Source organism: Nyctibius grandis, chromosome 9 (genome assembly GCF_013368605.1).
Source record: "Nyctibius grandis isolate bNycGra1 chromosome 9, bNycGra1.pri, whole genome shotgun sequence".
Classification (NCBI taxonomy): domain Eukaryota; kingdom Metazoa; phylum Chordata; class Aves; order Nyctibiiformes; family Nyctibiidae; genus Nyctibius; species Nyctibius grandis.
Genome location: NC_090666.1, coordinates 15,141,709 through 15,167,443, shown reverse-complemented (window position 1 = coordinate 15,167,443; position 25,735 = coordinate 15,141,709). Strand labels below are relative to the sequence as shown.

General features: G+C 41.3%; 1 protein-coding gene across 1 annotated transcript in view; it reads left to right on the top strand.

The window, feature by feature from the left end:
- The window catches only part of MAP3K20 (mitogen-activated protein kinase kinase kinase 20), a 74,191-nt gene that overhangs the window by 32,212 nt on the left and 16,244 nt on the right, over positions 1 to 25,735 (top strand). The window contains exons 3-9 of the mRNA XM_068407341.1: positions 4,619 to 4,706; positions 8,929 to 9,030; positions 9,820 to 9,885; positions 10,869 to 10,897; positions 11,013 to 11,150; positions 17,233 to 17,319; positions 20,909 to 20,983. Of these exons, the coding sequence (XP_068263442.1) occupies positions 4,619 to 4,706; positions 8,929 to 9,030; positions 9,820 to 9,885; positions 10,869 to 10,897; positions 11,013 to 11,150; positions 17,233 to 17,319; positions 20,909 to 20,983 (585 nt within the window). The remainder of the gene's footprint in view (positions 1 to 4,618; positions 4,707 to 8,928; positions 9,031 to 9,819; positions 9,886 to 10,868; positions 10,898 to 11,012; positions 11,151 to 17,232; positions 17,320 to 20,908; positions 20,984 to 25,735) is intronic.

Below are 25,735 nucleotides of genomic sequence, written 5' to 3'. Positions count from 1 at the left end.
TAAATTATTTTGTGGACTTGTAGGTGAGTCAGTCTGCAGTAGGATTTGCTGAAAAGAGCACACATTTAAAAAATTACTTTTCTGGTATTGTGAAAAAAGATTACTCACTTCACGATAACACTGTTTCCCTTGCTGGGCAGGCTAAGCAGCAAAAAGAACTAGTGCAACCCAAGTTGAGTTCAAAGCTATAGTTAAAAAATTTAATTGAATATGTGTAAATATCGGTGTTGTATTAGCTAAAGATAAAGGTCTTAATTCAAAACTCTGTTGAAGTTACTCAGAAAGGCTTTAAACAAAAACAGCAAAAAATTGAGCCATCTGACGCCTTTGTCACGCATTTACGCACATGTGTTACAGTACCAGCTGTAAAACATAGGCCAAAAAAAATACTGTTTTGCTATGTCTATACATTTATTACAGTAGCACTAGCTGATGTACCATTGTTTTCTGCATCAAAGCTGCTATAGTCTTCCTGTTTTCAGTGAATCTAGAAGGCTACATAATAATCTAATTGGCAACTGTCCAGGCAAATGTGGGAAGACTCACCTGCAGGTGAACAGCAACGCTCCTACGGCCAGTAACATAATCTCAAAGTTTTGAAGTAATGCATTGCTGTAGAGAAAAATATATAATAGTATATATCTATATTTGCGTAATACATATATTTGTGTAAAAACACGTGTCTGAAATCTCTTGAGTATTTACTTTAATATACTGCAGAGGCAAAACTGTTGAGAGACCTCGAAGGGGTCATCTGACCTTTTCTCTCAAAATCCACAGGGACTACATGTATATTCAAAACTCTGTTGTGGGGCTACGAGACTGGTGCTACAGACAGGGCTTTGGGTTCTTTGATAATGGCTGGTTTTATAAGACACCAGGCGTGACCGTAATACACAGGAAAGGTTTATGTCATAGGGGCAAAAGGGTTCTGGGACAGGAATTAGCAGGGCTCATTCGGAGAGCTTTAAACTAGATTCGAAGGGGGATGGGGTAGTAGCTGGGCTTGCACCACTGGGGCAACGCTCTAGTGTTGAGGTAGACCAGGAGGCCTCCCATCCCGCTGGGGTGAAGTCGGTGTGCTCAGCTCGCTCCCTGAAATGCCTGTACACCAATGCACGCAGCATGGGGAATAAACAGGAGGAGTTGGAAATCCGTGTTCGGTCGGGGGGGCTATGATTTAGTGGCAATTACAGAGACTTGGTGGGATGCCTCGCATGACTGGAATGTGGTCATGGATGGCTATGTCTTGTTCAGGGAAAGACAGGCCACTAAGGAGAGGTGGTGGAGTGCTCTTTATGTGAGTGAGCAGCTAGAATGTATTGAGTTCTGTCCAAGGGCGGATCAGGAGCGAGTTGAGAGTTTGTGGGTGCGAATTAAGGGCAGGCTGGCAGGGGTGATACTGTTGTGGGTGTCTATTACAGGCCACCGGATCAGGATGAGGAGGGTGATGAGGCCTTCTACAGGCAGCTGAGAGCAGTCTCGCAATTACAGGGTCTGGTTGTCGTGGGGGATTTCAACTACCCTGATATTTGCTGGGAGGCCTACTCAGCCAGCCATCCTCAGTCCAGGAGGTTCCTCCAGTGCATTGATGATAACTTTCTGATGCAAATGGTGGATGAGCCAACTAGGAGAGGAGCGCTGCTGGATCTTATCCTCGCTAACGAGGAGGGTCTGGTTGAAGAGGTGAAGGTTGAGGGCAGCCTTGGTTGTAGTGACCATGAGATGGTAGAGTTCAGGATCTCATGTGGCAGGAACAGAATAGCTAGCAGAATCACAACCCTGGACTTCAGGAGGGCCAACTTTGGCCTTTTCAAGCAATTGCTAGGGGAAATCCCATGGGACAGGGATACTAGAAGGTAAGGGGGCCCAAGATAGTTGGTTAGCATTCAAGGACTTGCTTCTTCCGAGCTCAAGATCAGAGCATCCCAGCAGGTAGGAAGTCGAGGAAGGGTACCAGGAGACCTGCATGGTTGAACAGGGAACTGCTGGGCAAACTCAAGTGGAAGAAGAGGGTGTACAGATCATGGAAGGAGGGGCTGGCCACTTGGGAGGAATATAAGTCTGTTGTCAGAGGATGTAGGGAGGCAACTAGGAAAGCTAAGGCCTCCTTGGAATTAAACCTTGCAAGAGAGGTCAAGGACAACAGAAAGGGCTTCTTCAAATACATTGCAGGTAAAGCCAACACTAGAGGCAATGTAGCCCACTGATGAATGAGGTGGGGGCCCTGGAGACAGAGGATAAAAGAAGGCGAGTTACTGAATGCCTTCTTTGCCTCTGTCTATCCTGCTGGAGGCTGTCCTGAGGAGCCCCGGACCCCTGCAGCCCCAGAAGAAGTCAGGATAGAGGAGGAATCTGTCTTGGTAGATGAGGGCTGGGTCAGGGACCAATTAAGCAATCTGGACGTCCATAAATCCATGGGCCCTGATGGGATGCACCCGCGGGTGCTGAGGGAGCTGGCGGAAGTCATTGCTAGGCCACTCTCCATCATCTTTGCTAAGTCGTGGGCAACGGGAGAGGTGCCTGAGGACTGGAGGAAAGCGAATGTCACTCCAGTCTTCAAAAAGGGCAAGAAGGAGGACCCGGGTAACTATAGACCGGTCAGCCTCACGTCCATCCCCGGAAAGGTGATGGAACAGCTTGTCCTTGGTGCTGTCTCTAGGCACATCAAGGATAGGGGGATCATTAGGGGCACTCAGCATGGCTTCACCAAGGGGAAGTCATGCTTAACCAACTTGATAGCCTTTTATGAGGATGTAACCCGGTGGATAGATGATGGTAAAGCTGTGGATGTGGTCTATCTCGATTTCAGTAAAGCGTTTGACACGGTCTCCCACAGCATCCTCGCAGCTAAACTGAGGAAGTGTGGTCTGGATGATCGGGTAGTGAGGTGGATTGTGAACTGTCTGAAGGAAAGAAGCCAGAGAGTGGTGGTCAACGGGACAGAGTCCAGTTGGAGGCCTGTGTCTAGCGGAGTCCCTCAAGGGTCGGTTCTGGGACCAGTTCTATTCAATATATTCATTAATGACTTGGATGAGGGAATAGAGTGCACTGTCAGCAGTTCGCTGATGACACAAAACTGGGAGGAGTGGCTGACACACCGGAAGGCTGCGCAGCCATTCAGAGAGACCTGGACAGGCTGGAGAGTTGGGCGGGGAGAAATTTAATGAAATATAACAAGGGCAAGTGTAGAGTCCTGCATCTGGGCAAGAACAACCCCATGTATGAGTACAAGTTGGGGACAGACCTGTTGGAGACCAGCATAGGGGAAAGGGACCTGGGGGTCCTAGTGGACAACAGGATGACCATGAGCCAGCAATGTGCCCTTGTGGCCAAGAAGGCCAATGGCATCCTGGGGTGTATTAGAAGGGGTGTGGTTAGCAGGTCGAGAGAGGTTCTCCTCCCCCTCTACTCTGCCCTGGTGAGGCCGCATCTGGAATATTGTGTCCAGTTCTGGGCCCCTCAGTTCAAGAAGGACAGGGAACTGCTAGAAAGAGTCCAGCGCAGAGCCACGAAGATGATTAAGGGAGTGGAACATCTCCCTTATGAGGAGAGCTGAGGGAGCTGGGTCTCTTAGCTTAGAGAAGAGGAGACTGAGGGGTGACCTCATTAATGTTTCTAAATATGTAAAGGGCAAGTGTCATGAGGATGGAGCCAGGCTCTTCTCAGTGACATCCCTTGACAGGACAAGGGGCAATGGGTGCAAGCTGGAACACAGGAGGTTCCGCATAAGTATGAGGAAAAACTTCTTTACGGTGAGGGTGACCGAACACTGGAACAGGCTGCCCAGAGAGGTTGTGGAGTCTCCTTCTCTGGAGACATTCAAAACCCGCCTGGACGCGTTCCTGTGTGATATGGTCTAGGCAATCCTGCTCCGGCAGGGGGATTGGACTAGATGATCTTTCGAGGTCCCTTCCAATCCCTAACATTCTGTGATTCTGTGATTATTTCTGTGGATACATTCTCATTCTCTTGCAGTCTCTTTCTCAAACCTAGAAGCATTGTTCAAGTGGAATTTGAAGGTTTTGTATGTTTGTCCAGAATTTCCGAACATCTGCAGCCTGCTCTGAGGAGCAGTTTCAACTGCGCTGCTGGCTATTTGGCAATCTCGAGCGTGCTTGCTGTGCGTATGCAATCAGACTCTATAGCGCATGCCTGGAAACTCCACGTTTCCAGTAAACATTGGATGGAGCTGTGTGTGCATGGTATGCTCTAACAGCCTGAAGCACTGGGCTCACTGAACCCGTAGTACTTTGTGCATAAACACAAATTCTGGATAGGACTGCCGCAACTCTGCCAAAAATCTCAGATCTTTCTTTGAACAAAGTTTTCCAAAGCTTTCAGTTTTTCCAAAGACTTAGCTTCCACATCTGTGCCTTGGCCATGAAAGAACAGTCTGATTTTTTTTTTTCACCCCCAAACATACTAAGCATTCATCTGCCAGACTCCCTCATGAGGTTTTCAAATGCCAAGCATTTGTGGACAGTCTTTCCTAGATACTTGTGTGTTTATATATTTGTTATATATAGGTGTATACCTGCTTGGCTATAAAATAAACTATTATAGTAAATGCCCTATTCTTAATTGTCTAACTTTTTTGTTTGTTTATTTTCAACAGGCAGAAATACTCAGTGTGCTCAGTCACAAAAACATCATTCAGTTCTACGGAGCTGTCATTGAACCTCCAAATTATGGCATTGTTACAGGTGAGGGTTTTTGTCTGACCTTTGTCTTGGTTCTGTAAAACTCCAATGTTACAAGGTATTAGCTTTACCCAGTTTCAGTGTTTTGCTAATTATTCTGGCCTTATTTGAATGTTAGAGTGCTTGGCACCACCTGCCCCAATGTAAATGGGAGGCTGGGAGCATGGTTGGTAGCAGCACAGAGGTAGCCTGTGATGTTCTTAATGCACAAACTCAGCACTTCTTTAAACAGAAACTTTCACTCTGTTCTGTGAATTGTTTTTCCATTTTAACTGATGTGACTGAAGCAGAGGTTTTCATGATAGGAAGTTCTGGCAAGTTCTGTGAAAAGGGAGGGTGGAGAGTCTGCTCAGAGCAAAGCTGCACCATGAGTTCTGCCCGTATTGAAAATACGAGAATCTGCACTGGGAAATTCCCAGCTGTGGGAAGAGCTTGAAATTAATTCAAAGGTTTGTTAGACACCATAAGACAACTCCCTTTATTCACTGGAACTTAGGGTTCATTCGTTGTGGCATTCCTAGGATTATGCGGAGGTTGGGTTTTATGGTTTTGATTTTCTTTTTCTATCACCACTTTGAGCTTCCTTCCCCTATCTTTGGAGTTGGTCCAGATATAAAATTGCAGTACAGATAATGTAATTTCCCTGTTCCTGTATGGGAGAAACTAGGTTAAGATAGTAGTAGAAAACAAACTCAAAGCAAAGAAATCTACAGTCTGCTGAAACAATGTTTGGAGAGGTAAAAACCACGAAAGCATGGATTAGGAGACATGTTTTGGCATGTCTGTAGCACTTCAAAGAGTTTGATGTGAAGACTGGTCTTTCCATGTGGCACATTCTAATACCAGTTTGAAACACTGCAGTTCAGGATTTCATTGGTTCTTAGATGGTGGACAGAACCTGTGAAAATTCAGTTGTTTCTGCCTGTCTCTTAGACATCTGATTATCAGAGTAGATGGCAGTGTAAGCTGGTGGGAGCGCCTCTGAGATGCAGCACTGCTCAGAGCATGGAGAGCTTTACTTATGGGAGTATTGGTCTACTGGAGGTCACAGTGTTGCAGCCAGTACTCCAGAGGTGCATGGGGGTGGCCCCAGTTTACACCACTCAGAGGATGCACTGGTGATAGCGTGTAGACAGAAACTTGAATACCTTTGTGAAGCAGTAAAAATAATAGAAAGCTAATAAATCAAGTAATGTGATTTTACTATAATTTATAATGTAAGTGTGATAAAATGTAAACCAGCAAGCAGAGTAACAAACAAGATGTGTAATCAACAACTTGGGATGATGTCTGGATCAGAAAGTCCTCAGTTTTCTCTCACAAAAGGTCAGTGTTCGGAGGACATTTGACCTGCTTGCCAGTCACAGGACAGACAGCAGCTAAAGTAGTTCATTATGTCATTGGGAGTGGGGACTCTTTAACCATCTATGAGAAAGAGACTACGCTGCATAGTCTAACCAATTTGTTACTCTGGGAGCTCTGATTCCACCCTGGCTAAAGAAAAAAGCTTTTTTTAACAGACTGCATTGGTTCTCCCTGCAACTCCCAAGGAGACTGGAGTCCCGTGGGTTGGAAGGGAAGCAAGGCTCCATTTCCCCACACCATTTTCAAATGAGAGAAAGGCTACTGAGAAAAGAAATGTTAATTGCGCTGGAAGTATCTTTTAGAGGGATTTTCACTCCGTGATCTTCTGGATGGCTTTCATTGTTGCAGACTTAATCCTGTGTTTAGTCAGAGATCCATTTCTTATGAGGGAAAATCCCAAACAAGAAGAAATCCTGAGAAACTAATGTTGCTTCATAGTGATGGAGATGAGGGCATTCAGCCAAGCATTGGCATGTGCGGAGCATTAGCTGCACATAACATCTTATGTGGGATTGTCAAAGAGTTCTCTGAGAAAGGCTACATCTGCAGTCAAAACTCGTTTCCCTGCTGGGTTGTATGTCAGTGTTATAATTGATCATCCCGCCCAGTGAGCTGCTAACATGGATCACATCATTCTAGATGTCACTGGCTGTCTCTGTCAGCAGCGGTCTCAATGCCTAGCTTTCAGATCTGTTTTTTGACCACAGCTGCGTCCTCCCAAAAGGTTCTCGGAGCTTGTGCCCCACATCTGCACATAAATGTATGGTGTATCCCACAGCCTATCACAGGGTGGGTCCAGTCAGGCATTCAGAGCTTTTCTTTCTAAAGCAAATACCTTGTCTCCATTATTGACGGAAAATTATCCTTGCAGTATGATTTCCAAATCCATATAAATGTGTAGAAGAAATACTAAAGGGTCGAGCTTTGTTGATTGAAGCTTGCTTGCCTCCCTTTGCACAGAGTGCCCAAGGGCTCGGGGAGCTGCTTTGTCCCTGACCCTGCTGGATCAAATTATGCGTTGTTGAGGCATGCAAAGCATGCAGCCAGCCGATTCCTGAAGAATCCATTTATAAGGCAGATGATGACATCAGGGTAAAAAAAGCTTATGTTTTAATTGAGGAAATGTGCAAGTCAGCAGCTTACTCCTCTTTCAGTGACGTGAGAAGCAATGCTTCTGCCTCTTGCAGAGGCTCCTTTCAGCAGGAGGTCCTGCAGTAATGATACAAAACTAACTTGCCACTTGAGTGTTTACTTTCAAGGGACTTCCTATTTTCTCCCTCTTTCCTTTCGTTTAGCGCTGGAGTCTTCTCATATGGCCTACCATGTTCTAGGATGCAGATTCAGTCTCATCCCAGAGTTTCCTTCCCCATGCAGCGATCTCCCAGTGGTTTCCACTTCCTTGATGAGGAGCAATGTTTATTTTTTATGCATTTAGCCTATCATGTATCATTCATGGATTAATATTATTAACAGCAATTTGGATATATTTGATGTAGTCTTTGTGGGAATGATTTTGTGGATGCTTTGAAGTGGCTGAAATGAAACATTTCAGTTGTATACCAGCTGGTTTGCCACCTTAACTGTGAAGATTTTGGGAGTCTTGTAAGTAGGTTTTAAATTCTGCCTGAGAGGCACCCTGAATAGCCTTGGGAGAGAGGGACAAAAGGCTTGACATTGCTCCTTGCATCCCCCTGGTCTTTGTGCTACTTGGGCAACACTGGGTGGCATGTGCCCACTCTGTCTTGGCAACCAGATAGAAGAAACTGTATCAGCTGCTTCAACTCACAAACCTCCTGTTGTGTTTTCACTGAAACGTGAAAGGATACTAAATAAGCATAAAGCTTATTTAGTAAATACTAAACAGAGGAGCTACAGCCTTTAGGCTGCTGAACATGACCTGAAGCACATAGAAATGTCACCCGCTTACCTCAGGGTTAGACCTCTAGTTTCATCCTTCCATTTTTTCATGAACAAATGATTTGATCTGCTACTCTGTTGCTCCATGGGGAAGAAAATTTTAATTTCCCTTTTTACTTGCAAGCCCTTTCTTCCTAACAGAACATGATATATATAAAATCTGGTTTTACTTTAAAAAAAAAATCCTATGTTATGGGGCATCATATACACGCAGTAGTGCTCACCAGTGGGGAATATCCTCTGTCTTTGGAAACAATAAGAAGGATCTGATACCACCAAACTCATCCATTAACTGCTCTTCTGATCAGGAGTGGCAAATGAACTGTTTAAATATGTAAGAATTTCAAGTTATATAAAAGTGGTGCTGTGGAGGTTTTGGTTGTCTCCAGTTTCACACCTGAATGTGTGTAGGTGTAACTAGCTTGTTATTCCAGCTGTCAGCCCCACGAGCTCTGACAGTCAGACTGGATTCCATCTGCCACACTTGCAAACACGAGTGGGCCAAAAAAGCCCTTGTTTGTACCCATATAATCCTGCTGTGTATTTCTGTAGGTGTAGTTGAGAGAAGTTAAGAAAAAGGTCTGTTGATTCTGAACAAGGAGTATCCAGAACCTTTTACTCTGGAATTTGAAGTGCTTTGACTGAGCTTTCTTGACGCCAGACCTTTCTAATGTCTGTTCATTTTCATGCCTGTAGCTATATATGATTTTACTTTTTTTTTTTTCTTTTACCCTTAGCAGTAGATTATGTCTGTATTGGGATACTTAGAACAAACTACCACTCTCCTGTTACACTGCTAATAATATTAGCTGCTGAACCCAAATTCTTTGTCATTAAGCCAGAGGTTGACTGCTTTCTGGAACTGGCAGAGTTACCATTAGATCTTTCAGTTTAGGTGCAATGTTTTAAAATGTCATGTGAGTTTGTTGTTGTTTTTTAACAGAGTATGCTTCTGCTGGCTCACTGTTTGATTACATTAATAGTAACAAAAGTGAAGAGATGGATATGGATCATATCATGACCTGGGCAACTGACATAGCTAAAGGTGAGCAAGACCTCAGTGCATTACTATCCTACACAGCCAGTGAAGTGTACAGCTGGAGATGCTTTCCCTATGAAGTCAGGAAAGCCTTCCTATACTTCCTTACTCAAATTGTGTAAAAAAAAAAAAAAAAAAAAAAAATCAAACAAACCCAAACATAAAAAAAGCAAATCCCAGTCACTGTGCTTTTTAATATGTTCCTTGGTTGTTATGAATCCAAAATAATTTCTGGGGTGAAAATGGCTTCTGTGAGCCAGTTTTACTTCTGGTTTGCCCCTAAGTCCCAAGAGGATAATTTTGCTGATGTAGAGTAATTATGAGGTAAAGTGTGTAATTATCCTTACATTTGATTTGAATTGGGACATTTAATGAAACTAAGGGCTTATTCTCAGCAAATGTACTGAAATTCTTCATATAATAATGCAGAACAAGCTGTTCTGTCCTTTGTGTTCTCCGTGACCACACAAGAATTAGTGTAAACTAATGAATTAACAGTAAATTCATATCTTGGCTTCCCTGTGTAGGCACCACCTTAGTGAAAATAACTAAATATGATGTTAAAAAGCATTAACATACCCATATAGATGCTCTGAGAGACATACGAACTTTGCTTAGTGTTTTTTACTCAAAGCAGATTATGGGAAGCTTTGCTTCTCCTGCAGTGTATCAGTATGGCATACAGGTATGCCAGCTCGTAATGAGGACAATTAATGGGAACCAGAAGACATGACTGCTGATAGGTCATGACCATGCTCAGCCTGCCTAACTAGACTGTTCCCTTGTTTTGTGTAGGAATGCACTATTTACACATGGAAGCTCCAGTCAAAGTGATCCACAGGGATCTGAAGTCCAGGAATGGTAAAGTAGTAAAGCACTGAACGCTCTGCATTTACTGTTGCTTGTTAATGTCATGTTTAAAACCGTACCTGAGCTTTGTGAACACGCAGAACTAACGCATGCCTTGGCTGTCATCAAGCAGCACTAGGAGTTGTTGAGACATAGAAGAGCCTGTTCCCTCCTCCTATCCTGAGCCTGTCTGAGCTTCATTACAGTCCCTGGCATCATTTAGAGCACCGTGGAGGGCTCTTTCAAGTTGTGTCTTGCTGACCATGATTGTACCCATCTTATCAGCTGTCAGACATTGCCTGGACACTCCTCACTTCCTTTGTGTATTTGGAAAGGTTGAGTACCGGGAAAGGCTGGCAGACACCAGACACAATGGACTGGATAAGGCCTATTATCTGTAAATCTTGCCTTTACTGTGGCCTGTTTTGAGGTTTGACAGATATTCATGCTTTTGAGTAATAGGCTGTCCACTGAGTGTGGAGCTGCACTGGTTAGTCTGTACTTCGCAGTTGATGACCGTTTATGAAATTTGCTGAACGTTGCCTTTTAACTGAAACTGCCACTACTAGTAGTGGGATAGGAGGGACACAGAATTTAATAATGCACATAGGGAGATAACAGTCAAGGAAAGTCTGTATCTCACCTCAGTTGTAAGTTTTCTCCTTTTATTAATAAATCTTTCGGAGAGCTTCATGTTAAGCCTAACTGCATTGGGGAGAATGGAATTTATCTGTATTTTAGCTATAGTTGTGTTGCTATCTTTGAACTCAGTAAGGCCTGAAAGGTTTTGCATTTATTCAGAGGCTTACAGGTATTCAGCAGATGTTCTCTAAAGCTTCTCAAAGAAACCAGGACAATCGTGTATGTGTGCGTGTTCAAGTGCTGGCTCACCGTAGGATCATTTTTCTTAATAAAATGTAAAGTCTTTTGCTGTGCAAATGTATTGTGTTTGTTTTTAATAGCATTCTTGTAACCTATCGTTTTTTCATTTTCAGTTGTTATAGCTGCTGATGGCGTGTTAAAGGTATGAACACTTTAATTATATGTAGAGAGATGCTGCTGCCTGACTTGATGTTTTGATGCCTAATGAATGAGGCTGATACTCTAAAATATGTTTATTTTTTATTTATTTTTGCCAGATCTGTGATTTTGGTGCCTCAAGGTTCCACTCTCATACAACACACATGTCATTAGTGGGCACTTTTCCATGGATGGCCCCAGAAGTTATCCAAAGTCTCCCAGTGTCTGAAACATGTGACACATACTCGTACGGAGTGGTGAGTGCCTCTTGTTTCCCTATGCGTAGTAGCAGATCTCTAGTGTGACAGAATTAGTGTGATGCCAAAACAACAATTCTAAATAAGGACAACAGAAAAATTGCACTTTCTTTCAAGACTGACGCATAATTTATAATTACATGCTTGAAAATGATAGGAAGAACAGTGTCTTCCATGTTTAGTAAGATCCTTATCTGATTAGATGAGCAGCATGCTGGTGTGGGAAGCGCGTGCTTTACTACAAGTATTCAGCATACGTCCAAAGGCTTGCAGGAGCCACTGAACGATCTGCATCATGAATCTCTGCTTGTGTTTTTTAGTGGAACAGAAGAGAAAGAGGCTGTGTTGCAATAAGTGTGTAACAGGATGAACTGATTAGGATTCCATTTTCCATAAAATGGAGTGTCACTGATTTTATATTAAAAAGTAAGCCACTTTTCCATGCTTAATTGTTTAAAAGACCCTGCTATCATTAGCTGTGAGAATATAGACTGTACCTCTTGTGGAGGTAGAGGCCCTATCTAAAAATATAGAAAAGACCAGCATGGCTTTGCCATTGTTCTGAAGGGGGAACAATCAGTTATAGTTCATCAGAATGTCAGGTCTGCACGTACAGTAATGTGAATTATTTCACTCTGTCCACAGTTAAACTCTGATTTGGTTTTGCTTTGCAATACAAAATAGGATAGAAATGGTCAGACCAATTGTGTGCCTAGCCCCATAGCCTTTCTCTGACAGAGAACAGTAATGAATACTTTGGGGGAAAAGGGAGGGAAGTGGGGTTGTAGTTTCCATGCATATCTGTGTATTAACCCTCCTTGGTTTTGGATTCAGCAGTGGGTGGCAGAACGAGGAATTCTTTCAGTACCTGTCGAGTATTGCCTTTTTCTCTTTGAGAGATGGGAGGAGGTAGATGTGAGGGAGGCACTATGGTTTTAAGCTAGCACCTATGGCTATACATAGCTAAGCTGATGTCCCAATGGAAGATGACTTAAACTTTTTGCCAAACAGTTGTTCATAGTGAAAAAAAAAAAGAGAGATAATGTGGCATTGCTTACAAATGAAAAGTTGAAGGTTTGCAAGGAGGGAGAAAAAGCCTGTATTGGCAGATTCAGAATCCTTGCTTGCTTAACTGAGCTAGGTGACAAACAGTAAGAGAACACAAGCTAACAAATGTAAATGTTAACGTAAACTGTTACTGGAAGCAATCACATATTATCCACTGAAGGGAAACATTCCAGTTTCAAAACAAAGCAAAAATGTTAGAGCAGAAATTCCAAACACGGTCTTATAGCTCAAACTGCTCACATAGTCATCTTGGTGTGAATTGACCTTACGTAACATTCTAGAAGTGGGAGAAGGTAAGAAAATGTTCAGTATCTTACCATGTCAAGTATGACCAGAGCATTGGGAACAGTATGTCGTACATAGTTTATTTTTCCTTGTCCAAAAAGTAAAACTCCTTTGACAGTTCTGTGCTTGGAGGTGAAACTCTACTACCCTCTGCATGAAAACAGTTCAGTATTACTAGAATATTTTAAGGTGGTTACGGGTGTATAGTGGTACTTTAGTATGCCTAATAATATTTGACCTACATTTTTTAATATATTGTTTTTGAGCTAATGTGTTCTACTGTGGGTAGAAGCTTATGAATTCATAAGCACTTAGGAATGAATTCGTCTTTTTATAACTCTGGTCTTGGAACACTGTCATTTTCAGAGGAGATACAGGGGTAGAAATGAAGAATGGCAGTGGCTCAAGTTCTCTGTTGATGAAATTACTGCCATAATGGGATTAGACCAGCAAGAATTGTCTGACTATAACACTGAAAGTTGGAATCTCCCTATAATAAGTGTTAGACTATCAGAGAATTATCTAGGAGACTGAAAACAAAAAAAATCTTAGAAAGGGTATTTTTGTCTCTTCAAATTATTATAATGTATAACAACAAAATTTAAAGAATCCCTTTTCAAAGTGTAACACTTGCCAGCAGCTTTTGTGCTAGAGAGACAAATCTGCTTTTCTTCAGTTAAAGTCCTGTTAACAAAGAACAGAATCCTTTCAAATGTAAACCAGTAAGATGTTAGGAATAGATATTCTGTTTTCAATATTTGTTTCCTTCCCCGTGGTTTTCTTTAATATCTTTTCTGATATTTTTTTTTTTCCTGACTGGCTTTTCTCTCTACAGACCAGTCTGTGATTTTAAATACTCTGCTTAAGGTGTGCAAGAGCTTTTTTCCATGAAGTGTCAAAGTCTTTCTGCAACCTTATAGGTCTGAGTTGCTCCTCAGCTGAAATGAATTTTCCTCTTTGTGAACAATTGCATATATGTTTGTAGCTAACATTCAGATTAGTTTGTCCTATTCTTCATGGATGGTTAAACAGGTCCATATGTGTTCTCTTTGAGATATATAGCAAATAATTTATAATACTGTCATGAAATGCTAAAGGTAAATGCTCCAGGAGATTTATTGCAACACAAAGACAGATCTTGCATTTTCCTTCAGCCATGCCGTGATTCTCTTTTCTAATCCATTTCCAAATCCATACTATAAACAACAGATACCAAATGTTACAAGGGATCAACCCAGAAATTGACTCGCATGTCATTGCTTGTGTTGCTCAAAAACGATTCCTTGCTTCTCTTCCAGATATGAAAGTGGATGTGGAATGACAATGTTCACTTTAAAAGCTGTTTTGAAATCATGAAGATATATTCTCAGAATATGTTATCCTGGCAAAATTGTTTGTAGTGCACTGCAGCGTGTGTTTGTGTATCAGTATAAATGTGTAAATGTATAATCATAGAAAGCTTATGCAATGTAGCTGGGTTATTTTAACACTTAGAAGAACAAAAAAGTAAAACCATTAATTGGCTGTTGGTAGCATAGAGCCTGCCATTAAATGTAGCAGCTGTTATGCTCCTAGCAATCGTTCATACATTGCTTTAGCTATGAGAACATACGTTATTTATAGAGGGAATGTTGGCCAGCTCCAGGGGTTATCCCTTACTCTTCTTGGAAAGAATTATGAGATCTTTAACTTACGCTTGGATTAATGCAGAGAAGACTGACCAAATTTTCATGCCTAAGGGCAATACCTCTAAGAGTGCAACACTTTCTGCTCATGCTGTATTTCTGCTCATTGTGGCTCCTGACCCTCATCTGTGAACACTTTCCTACCAAGAGAAAATATTTCTTTTTTTTCAGTGAAGATGTTCAAAGTGTTTGCTTTTTCTCAAATTACTAATTTGGTTGTTCCCTATCCTGTATGGCACTTTGAATCTTTGTTGGCTTTGCAGTGGGGTGGGGATGGGGTTTTGTTGTTTTGGTTTTTTTTTTCCTTTTGGTTGTTGTCACATAGTTGAAAGGATAAGAATTGAAACGCAGAGCTGAGCTGACAGAAATAAGTGTGTGAGCTTTTTCTGAAGACCATATAATTCTTATTCTCAGCTTCATTTATAGGACAAACATTCATACATTCACCTTTCTGTTTCTCTGTATGCAAAAAAGAGCCCAACATCTTCAGAGGCCACAGCTTACAAACCACTGCATTAAATGATCTTGCTTTGTTTTCCATCACTGTGTCTAGCTTGGCTGTATCTCTGTGAGCATCTGCTGTGCGTCATCACAGAGATGTGATGTGATCAGGAAAGCAGGTGATCCTCACCATCGGAGATTGGAGGGGAAGTGAACCATGTCAGTATCAATTAAATTACACCAGAAATGGAAGATAGATTGATTTCCATATGAGGTGAGCTGGGGAGCCAGTTCTGAAAATGAACAGAGTGTGCCTCGCAATAAAGAGGCCAGGGTAAGTCAGGTTGAGGTGCTTTTTCTGCTGCTGAATGACCCTGGGGACAGGAAGAGACAAATGGGAATGCACAAGATACCCATTTGCTGCTTTTAAGACTGATAATGCAATCATTCACCTTAGCTGATGATTCAGGGTAGCTAATTCATGAGATGGGGTTGAAGCTCCTATAAAACTGAAGATAGAGACATGTCACCATTGGAAGGAAAGGCTTTATCTACACCATTGGCCTGAACATGAAATTTCCATTGTTGTTAGAACTTTTTGTAAACCTGCGTAAATAAATAAAGGATTTCTGACATCCTGCTTTTGTATCTTTTACTTTCTTCTATTATTAGTAAAAAATAAGACTTCAAGAAAAATTCTTCATAATGTGTCAGATTGCTGTTTTTCTCTTGAACTATGTGCAGTCTTGAAGTGTTTTAAGCTAGCACTGTTGGTTTAGGAAGGCAGCGATCCATACAGGCAGTGGAAATAAACACTAAAGGTGTCATGATAAAGGAATTCAGTGCAAAATGTTCTGCACAAACTTACGTGCATGAATGAAACGAGACAACCCTTACAATTTATAGTCTTCTGAAAGAAAGGTAGCAGAGGAGTAGAGTTTTCCTGCTCAAGGCTCTTGGAGACATTTAACATGTATTTCATTATGTTCTTTACTTGGAAGATTTGTTTAGATACTGCTCTCTCTGATGTGCAAACTTGAGTTTCTTCTTTGTGTTTTCCTGGTACAGCTGTACAGATGAGGTGGTTCTGCAAGGCTGCTCAGCTGCATGTTTGATTTGGTCCAGGGGCTTTTGTTTTAAATTGCCTGTTTTGTACACTGCTTTTTTCACTGAAGTACATGGGACTGCTAAATTATTTCCTTCTCTCACAGTTAAATTTCCTTCTCTACCAGTAGTATAGAGGTGATAATTGGAATTACAAATTGAGGTGCCTTTTTTTTTTGTTCTTCTAAAAGGAATACATTGAGGCGAACAGGAGAGTTGAATACCTCTATGATAGCTTTCCCCATATATTTCTTATTCTCAGGAAAACTGTCCTTTTACTTATTTTTCCAAGATACCCTTACCTTTACTAATCAGTCTTCTTATTCAAGCAGAATTATTCAAATAGTTCTATTTATGGAGTACCCTGTTCACTTGATTAAAGGCCCAACCCTGCTTCAATGCATTTTTTCTGCTTGAGCAGCATCTGCCAATATTCTTGCATTTTCTTTCTAATTACCTTCATAGCTGGCTAGAATCCATTCAAAATAATGTAGCTGGAATAAGCCTGAGTACTAACCCAAATAGTGAGGTTATAGAGACTTGCATAAAGATCTTAATGCATTTGGTCAGATCCTACATAAATGATATCTTTTTTGTTGATATGCTTGGTATATGAGCGGAAGAAAAAGTTTCTATGTAGATATTTGTAATAACGTACGTATATGAAGGTTCTGATTTAAAAAAAAAAAAAGAAGAGACATATACAAGTGAAAGTACAAAGTGCCTGTTAATTTGGTTGAACTCCAATATGTAGTCTCAATGGCAGAAAAGCAAATTGGGTTCACTGAGTTGAAGCCTTTTCAGTGATGCCAAACTCTTTTCTACAGAGTAGCTTCGATTCTTGTGTACTGTGTTACCAAAATGCTAAAAGCATGCAAAATTAGGAGATCTTTCTATATCTAAGGACAGTGCGTCTATAAGATACCGAGGAGAACAAAGTCATTTTCTATATGCTGTATATTGTTTAGTTTAACATAATCACATACTTGGAGATAAACAATTACAGTTTTGCTTGCAAAATTATATTTAATATTTTCATAGGCATATCATAGGAGCAAAATACCTTTTGGATCATATTCTGACTACTGAGAAGCACTAGTTGCAATCATATAGAAATATTTTTAAATGCAAAATGACTACCAAGCAAAGATGTGTCTAGTTGGGGCTGAGAAGGAGAGGAGGAGTTCATTGTCTTCTGAAGTCTCAACTGCCAAATGTAAACTTTATAGTGTACAAAGAAAGTAAAAAGCATTTTCCATTGCTCTCACAAAATTGCGGGCGTTAGACCCCACACAACCCAGTTTTTCATCTGGGCTTTTTTTGAAACATTCAAATTAATTTAGTGAGAGGATCTTGCACACAAACACTGGGCCAAGTTCCTGCAAATGGAAACTGGTTGCCTGATAATTGGATACAGAATAGTGCTGTATCAAGGTTTAATAATGTATTTAAAATACAAAGTACAGAAATAAAAATTCTTTTCTTTTTTTCTGTTCCAGGTTCTCTGGGAGATGCTAACAAGGGAGGTCCCCTTTAAAGGCTTGGAAGGATTACAAGTAGCTTGGCTTGTAGTGGAAAAAAACGAGGTAAGACTACGTTTCTACATTCAGGTACATAGATCAGAAAACAGTATTGGGGTTTTGCAAAAGACTTTTTCATCTTCTTCAAATTGAAAGTAAGTTCACGCGTATGGAAAGATTAGCAGTAGGAGCTAACACAAAGGGTCAAAGTGATGTTATTCCTCATGAATGGACCCTTTACATCTAATTGTTGCAGCTTCACGTCGTGATGCTGTAGATCAAAAATTGTACAAGTACTGTACTAGTTTCTCAGTCTCAATTGTAAAACCTAGGGGTTTGTTCTTAGTGATGAAAGAAGCCATTGCGTCCAAGGTAGGGGAACAGTTTAACTCCATCTCCTGCGTTTAGGACATCTTTTTACTGGCCGGGAGTTGATATATCTGTAAGAGACCTTCAGCTACTTCAACTTAACTCTCCCAGCAGGAGTCACTATAGTACAAGAAACTGCCGCTTAGATGAAAATTTCAAAAATAAAAGAAGAAAAAATAGTTTTAAAAAAAGAGAGAAATTACAGTTTTGCCACCTACGTTCAACACTACATTGAAGATGAGCTCCTCACTGGTATCGGCAAGGCTGTGGCATAGCTGCAGGCCTCCTCATGCAGAGTCTTTCCATTTCAAAAGCACTTCAGTGGTGTAAACACCGTTTGTACAGTGTCCCCAGCCTCGCTTTTCTTCTTCTCACAAATTGAGGCTTTCAGTTAGTTGGACGTGCGAGCGTATATCTGAACACATAGTCCCTTGATATCAAAGACAGTAACTACATTTAAAAAACATTTAAAGTTGTGACTGTACCACACACAGACCAGCATGGAAATCCTCCACAAAGATGAAACCTCCTCTATCTAGACACAGTGGAAGCTTGGGAAACATTACAATGGCGAAGCAGTGGCTGTACAGTACAGATTCCTATTATTCTACATAAACTGTTTCTCAAAATGCTTCAGAGTTAAACAGAGGAGTTGGGTTTCCTCCTCTTAGTTTAATATTTTTTGTTGATGGGTTTTTTTTCCTCTCTTTTTGCTTCTGTTTGAGGACTGAATTAATTTCAGTGAGTGATACTGTGATATACTGATGAGTTGGAAATGCTACACTAACAGTATGAAGATTAAGACTGGTCTTCTACAGCATTTATCAGAGCAGGAGGCACAATGAGACTCTTGCTCCTAGTTTAGGAAGAGCTTCATACATCAATTTGAAGGAGGAACCATAAAGCCTTCCATCAACAGTATTTCTTTCCTATACCCACCATGTGCAGTTTTATGTAAGGTGTACAGAGTGGCACTGGGAATGTTGTAAAGAGATGTAGTCACACGCTGAAGATGTCCGAGGGTGCAGCACACATTTGTCTACAGTTTTCCAGAGCAAGGAACTGTGTAAAATACAGTATGAACAAAATGTGGACATGACAACTATTTTACTCATGGCTGAAGAAACCTAAGGGGTGACGTGTTCAGAGCCAGCAGTTTGTCTGCCAGGTACCACTAGCCTGTTGCTAGCATCTTCTTTGGAAGGGTGTCAGGGAGCTTAGAGGGTATTAACACTTGCTTACGTAGTTTTTATTTTTTCTGGCCATGACTTAGGGAAAATGCCCAGCATAAGCCTTGCGAAAGTCAGCTTGTGCTGCTTTTCTTCATGTCCCGAAGCAAGTGTGAGGGTCAGGTTCTGCTCTCAGTTCAATTTGTTGACATCAGTGGGGTTGCGGGGTTCCAGTTCACAACAGCATTGAATCACTGTTGAGCCAGTCCTTCGTTTTTTTCACTGCAAGTCTCTTGTGAAAATCAGTGTGGAACTGAGGCCAAAGCATAATTGTGTAGGGTGAAAAATCCCCCTTTGCAAATCCTGAGCCCAACAAACGAAGTGGATTTTAATGATTCTGTATGGGTCTTTTTCTACTCTCTGCGTAACTTCACAGTGTTATTTTTATTCTGGTAGGGTTTCTATATAGCTATATATTTTTTTTAATCCAAAAAAAGAAAAAAATGAGAGTTCAGATTATGCTAGGAGTGATGTAATAATAAATTACCAGTGAGAAACGTCATCTTTATTATAATATGACACTTTCGGAACCTGCTACCTTTGTAATACATGACAGGTAACATTCTGCACAAGTGAGACGTATAAATGGTGATTGCAACTGATTTTCCACCTCCTGGAACAGTCAGGGTTACAGGCAAACACTGTAGCAAGACTAGCCAGTGTATTTTTAGGCTGATGACTCAACCAGAGATCAAGCACCAGTACAATTTGTTTATGCATTGTACAAATTTCTGTGTATTTCTTGCACAGAAAGCTTTGCACCTTAAGGTATTACATTATTTTAATAATCATACTCCTGCAGTGCCCTGGCTCTGAATCTCATGTTTCCAGTTTTCATGGTGTTCAAATGCTTGTGCAGCAGACTTTGTTAACTCTTACTTTGGCTGCTGTGGTTTGTAAGGCTTTGCAGGTCACCTTGCAGTAATATAATGGTACAATTTGACACAACTTGCTCTGCTTTGCTTCTGAAATGCCGCAAGCAGGACAGATGAAAGGGTCTTCCTGGCAGGTTGGTCTGAACAGGACTGTAATGCCTGGTTCTCAGCTGTTACAGGACAGGGAACCCTTTTTCCAGCTTGACCCCTCTTATATTTGGACCCATTTTCACTGAGGAACAGATTTCTTATCTACGTGTTTTTTTTTAGTTTAGTATGATACGAAACATCTGAAGTCAGTTAACTGCCTTAGCGAGAGCAGAGGGATCTCCTTATATGTGTAATGTTGGTGTGATGCACGTTTAATCTCAGCCGGGGGAGGCTTCAGTATCTGGGTGTGTGTATATGAGAATGGCTTTGCTTTTAGGCTTTCCAATCTGGAGGCAGAGTCTTTTAAAGTCCTCTAAGACTGACTGAGGGAATCTTTTAATGGTTTAAAACTCTCAGCAAAGGAAACCAAATAACCTTCAAACTAATTCTTTGTAGTCACTGGTACTGGCTATAAGCAGCAACTCCTTGTCTTCAGTCATCAGGAAATATATATATGAGTTCACTGTGTTCTGTGAGTGCTCTCTGAGATCTGCATGTCCTCATTAATCCTTCTGACCACGGGCTCATGAAACGTCTCGTGTCATGTAGAGCTTAATTTAACTCTTTTAACTCACTTAATGTAATATCTATTTTGGCTATTTGTTGTATCGGAAGTGATCATAATATTGTACAGCTGGATCATTTGTGTGGGAGAAAGCAATTAAGGCAGGTTGTACATTATACCTATCTTGACAAGCATCTTAGAATACCATGTAGTAACCTCCACAAACTATTGTGTTTTAGTATTAAAAGTTGTTTGCCTCGCTTTCACTTCCTTGTCTCTGAGCTTTCTTAAGCAACTCCCATTTGTGCATTTGTTCCATTCCTTCTTTATAGGTCTATTAGTTAATTTGTACATCTTGCTAGTGTTAGTGATTTTTCTTTTTACTATGTCAATCCTCAGTTTTTATATTGCGTTTAAAAGAAAGAAGAGTATGTTTTACTTCTGATTGCGTTGCTTTTATAGGAAATCTATTAGTAGCAGCTTAAAGGGAAATGCTTCCAGTAACTGGTACATTCTCTCTCCTTTAGAGATTAACCATTCCAAGCAGTTGTCCCAGAAGTTTTGCAGAACTGATGCACCAATGTTGGGATGCTGATTCAAAGGTAATTTAACTTGTGTTTGACTTCTACACCACCACCCCCGACCTTGTTTTGCTAAGTGTGTTAGTGCTTCTTTGGGGGACAAGTCCCAGCTAACACCATTGCTGCATGCTAGTAGACACACTTCTTCACAAAGATAGCTGAGGCTGTCTTTTTTTAATGTGTTTACATATTTATACCTAAATGTCTCTCTTTCCCTTCTAATCAAGAGTTATTATGCTACTGACTTACCTGACTACTCAAGACAATGCCTGTAAATAGGGTGAGATGGCACAAACGTAGCTGTTTTGGAGCAAGTGAAAATTGTTCTTTTTATTTTCTTTCAGTAGTTAATCGTTACTCTTTCTTGGATGTATGTAAGCATCACGTATGAAATATCTATTTCAAGGTCCAACTTTGATGCCTTCCTTGTGTTGAAAACATATAAAAAATAAGTGAATCCATAAAATGTGGGTAGGAACAGCAGCAACACATTCTAAATTAACGAAAACCTTTCCTAATCTTTTCCCTTAGGACTTTGAATGATGAGGTTTATAATGATTATACTGTAATAATATAATAATAGAAGTACTGTAATATACTGTTTAAGCATGAGAACAGAGTAAAATACAGAGTTAAGAGCCAAACCATTGTCACTATTAATCTGTCCCTACGAGAATAACTAAAAGGGAAATTAAAGAGAGTGTTTACTAAGTAAAAACCTTTTGTTGATTATGAGAGTTACCTTCTTTAAATTGACTTCTGCTACCATTCTGTTGTACATAAAACTGGCTGGAAAGAGCCTGGGGCATACTAGGTTTATTACCAAGTATCAGCATCCATCTCCTCTGCCTATGAAGGTATCTGAGAGAGGGAAGGATAGGTAAGGAAAGGAAGTTTACGCTCTTTTCTCAAGTCAAGGCACCAGCAAGAACTTTATTCCTTAAACTCGGAAGAAAGTTAGCTACTACTTCAGATAGATTAATCCCAAGGTGAATTATAGTGCTTAAGTGCTCTAAAGGTAGAACTTGTTATCACCAGAGAGTAGCCATAGAAGAGCAATATGAGAAAAGAGATTTCCCTTCTTGGTTTCTTTTTTTTTTTAAGCAAGGAGTTGCTTTCCTACAGAATGGGTCTGGAAGCCTGAGATCCATCATCAGTGTGTGGTTTCCACATGAACACCCATTTAAATGCCATTCCCCTAGTATCTCCCTCTTTATCCTCTCCACAGAAGGGAGGGGAGAAAAATGCTTTGTGTCTTTGAATCCACAAGTAGACTATTTAGATTTTGGTCAGTAATTACTGAAGAGCACTTTCCAGTGGTAACTACATATCTTTAATAACTACTCCAAGCATCAGCATCACTACCAAATGCCACAGATAAGGATTATTGTAGCTTCTTTTCCCTAATTGCAGGACATACTAGATCAGCTCACTCTCTGGCTTGCTCTAGCCACATACATAAGCATCCAGAAGGCTGTTGCTGTTTTTCAGGGAGAAGGATGGATCTGCATGTTGTAAAAGAGGGATGCCCAACCATCAGGCTGAGTTTTGTCTGTGTGAGCAATTCACCTGGGTTTGGGCTGGTTCCTGGAGCGTTGTTCCCAGAGGCATCTCTGATGTGTACAAACAGTGAAGCTCATGTTAGTCGGGTTTTTTCTGACAGTCTGCTTCTTTGCTACTCTTTTCATGCAGCTTCTCTTCTGTTAGGCAATTACAAATGTATTGTTCACATGACTGAAATGGAGTAATCTCTGGTCACAGTTTGGGCATGTGACTGACTTAGTCACGTGTTGCGAAAGGATTGTTACGTACAGCTCTCAAATGCCTTGATAAAAGGCTGTGTGGCCTGCATGAGCCAAGAGATGGAGCCCACTCCTCTAAAATACTGCTCTGTGGAACATTCCCTTTGCGCCAGGACTAGCTTTAGAAAAATCACATAGTCGATGCATGAACAAGTGTCCTGGTCAAGCAGGGGTGAGCTTGAGGATGTCAGCTGCTCAGAAGCAATTGCTAAGGTGCAATAGTTTTAGCCTGCAGAAGGCACAAAGTGTCTTTAGGTGGGCTTACCCCTGAGGAAAGAGGGATGTGCATTTACTGCAGGGCTCAGGAATGCACTTGGAGAGCTGCTGCAGAGCAGCTGGAGTGTCCGACATTGCTCACACCGTAACTTCCTCATGGGAATGGATGGAGTTATTAACTTTGCTTTGAATTCTTAAGGATTTCTTCACATGTGGAGAAAAATGTCCATAGTGCATTGCTCCACGTGATATTTGAAATGGTAGTCTTTATACAGTTTAAACTGTGCTAGTTGAAACAGTCCCTAGTGTGTTCAAAGCATTTTACTACAATGTCAATTACAAATTATTTTAAGTCAGTAATTATTGAAGAACAATCTTTGTGGTAACTATGTATCTTAAAAAACTACTTCCACATGTTAAAATCCCTACCAACAAGCTGCTTTTGCTTGGCTACTGGATAATTGTACAAACAAGGTTGCTCATCACTGATGCTTTTATTTACTGGGATACTTGCTTTGAAACACAGCTGAGTGGTTCTTTCTTATTTCAGCTGTTCCTTCAGTTTATCCCCACTTTAACATCAAAGATGTTTATAAATTACTGAATATTATAACAGAAGTCAGAAACCTGGGAACAGAGAAGCAGCAAGAAGGGAAAGCCATATGGATTAAATATCCTGGTTTTATGCAGACCTGTTTAGTGAGAAATACTGAGTGGAAGGAAACAGTGAAAACATTAGCCAGAATTATTTCTAGAAGGGCATATATTTTAAAGATTTTTGTATGAGACATCACAGATATAAAGGGAAACAATTTTCAAAGGCAACTCATGCCTTGATATTTTAAGAATCTCTTATAAGGAATGACTTGAGATGCCTGACTTTCTAGAAAGTGCTAAGCAGTCATCCACTGAAAATAAGACTTTTCTTAAAAAAAAAGCTTCTCAACTTGGGCTCCCCATTTCAACAGTCGCTTCTGGCCAGTTTTAACCAAGGTATCAGTCTGCACTTAGAGTGCATTTATTAAATCTGAAATTATCCTTGCCTAGGGGGAAGAACAAAACCCACATGGCAATGTAGGCTTGTGTCTTCCTGTCAGCTTTGCCTCCAGGGAAAGCTGGTACCTGTAAATCTGGCAGCTACAAATCTGGCAGGGCAGCTGGGTGGCTGTTCACAGAAATCGCACAGCCAGAGATGTACAAGCTCTGTCAGTACTGCGTGACTGTGCAGACTTCCAGCTCTAGCTGCACAACTCAACAGCTCCTTTGCCTGTAGTGCAGGACCCAAAGAGTGTGTGTTGCTGCTCCTCCCAAATCAGTCTGTTGGTGCTTTCACCCACCCTTTGTAAAAGCCCTGTTCTCTACCATTGTCTCCACTCCATTTACTCCAGACAGGCCTGGTAGTAGTGTTGACTGTGCTCACTTAGTGTCAGACCTGCACTATACTTCCAAGTATACCCCTGAGAAAGAAGCAGCAAGCAAGACTCGTGGAAGTGTTTTGTAAAAGAATCCTAAATAAGCTATAAAATATTGTAATTAATGCAGCATGGGGATGTTTGCCCTTAATCTCTCCCTGAAAATAGAATTAGTTTAGGAAAGGCACATTACGCACCTGCCAATCCATTGGACGGTACGTAACAGCAGCAGTACCCTGATGTGTTGGTAGGGAGCCACGATGTCCTGTCTGGCAGCTTCCTCACCTTTTGGGAGGCTCTTGAACCCCCTCAACAGTTCACACTCACAGGGGTGGTTACAAGAGATGCAGCTGTAGCAACAAGAAGGGTGTGAGGGTTTTTGAAAGGTTCTCCTTCCCCAAAACCGCACCAGCGTTGTCTGTCCCGGTTGGTGCCAGCGATGAATGTTGTGCTCTGTACCCCTAGCACGGCACGCTCCCTGACCGGAGAGGTTTGTGCTCTTCCAGGGTGTGCTCAGAAGGTCTGCTCAGTCGTGGCAGGTCCAGCAGCATCATGCATGTAGGGGAATGACTGCTGCTTCCCCCAGCCCCCCCAGAGATGCAGGGGCACTCTGCTGGGTTTCCACACTGGGACTAGATCAACAAGCGCAAGCGATGTGCTGCTGAACAGGCACGTGCTGCTCGGCGCACCCAGGTTGCCGCTCCATGGGCGCTGGGCTGGGGGCCAAACTGCATAAGCATGTGGTGGCTGAGGCAAGCGCTCTCTGTTGCACAGAGAATGTGCATAGTTCATCCAACTGCCCGTTGCCTGAAATCATGGAGATGGACCACGAAATGACAGACAAAGCCTCTGGTTACAGCCGAATTGACAGGGTTGTTGATAGTTGACAGGGTGGTGTAGGGGCAGCGGTTGGACTCGATGATCCCTGAGGTCTCTTCCAACCTGGTTGATTCTGTGATTCTGTGAATACTGCAGCATTACAGTATAAGAGAGCTTGTCTTTTTTTTTTGTTTGTTTGTTATGCATTTGACACTTTTTTCATGCTGTTTGACATTGAAAATAAAGAAATTGTCTCTCTTTTATAATGTGGAAATCACTTGGATCTTCCTGGGAGAGACACCTCAGCATTGTTCCTAATTGTTTTTGTGCTTCCCAATTAAAAGGCACGTTTTAATTGCGGCATCTGTAATTTTAGCAGAAATGGTATAATTACAGGCACGATAGAAAGAGAATGTGCATCATCCCCTTATTATGTATCTACATTATGTTTCAACCTTTTGTCTCAACCTTGTCTGGGGTCTGTCAAACATACTAACAGTCGGCGCTCTTTCAAGAAATACATT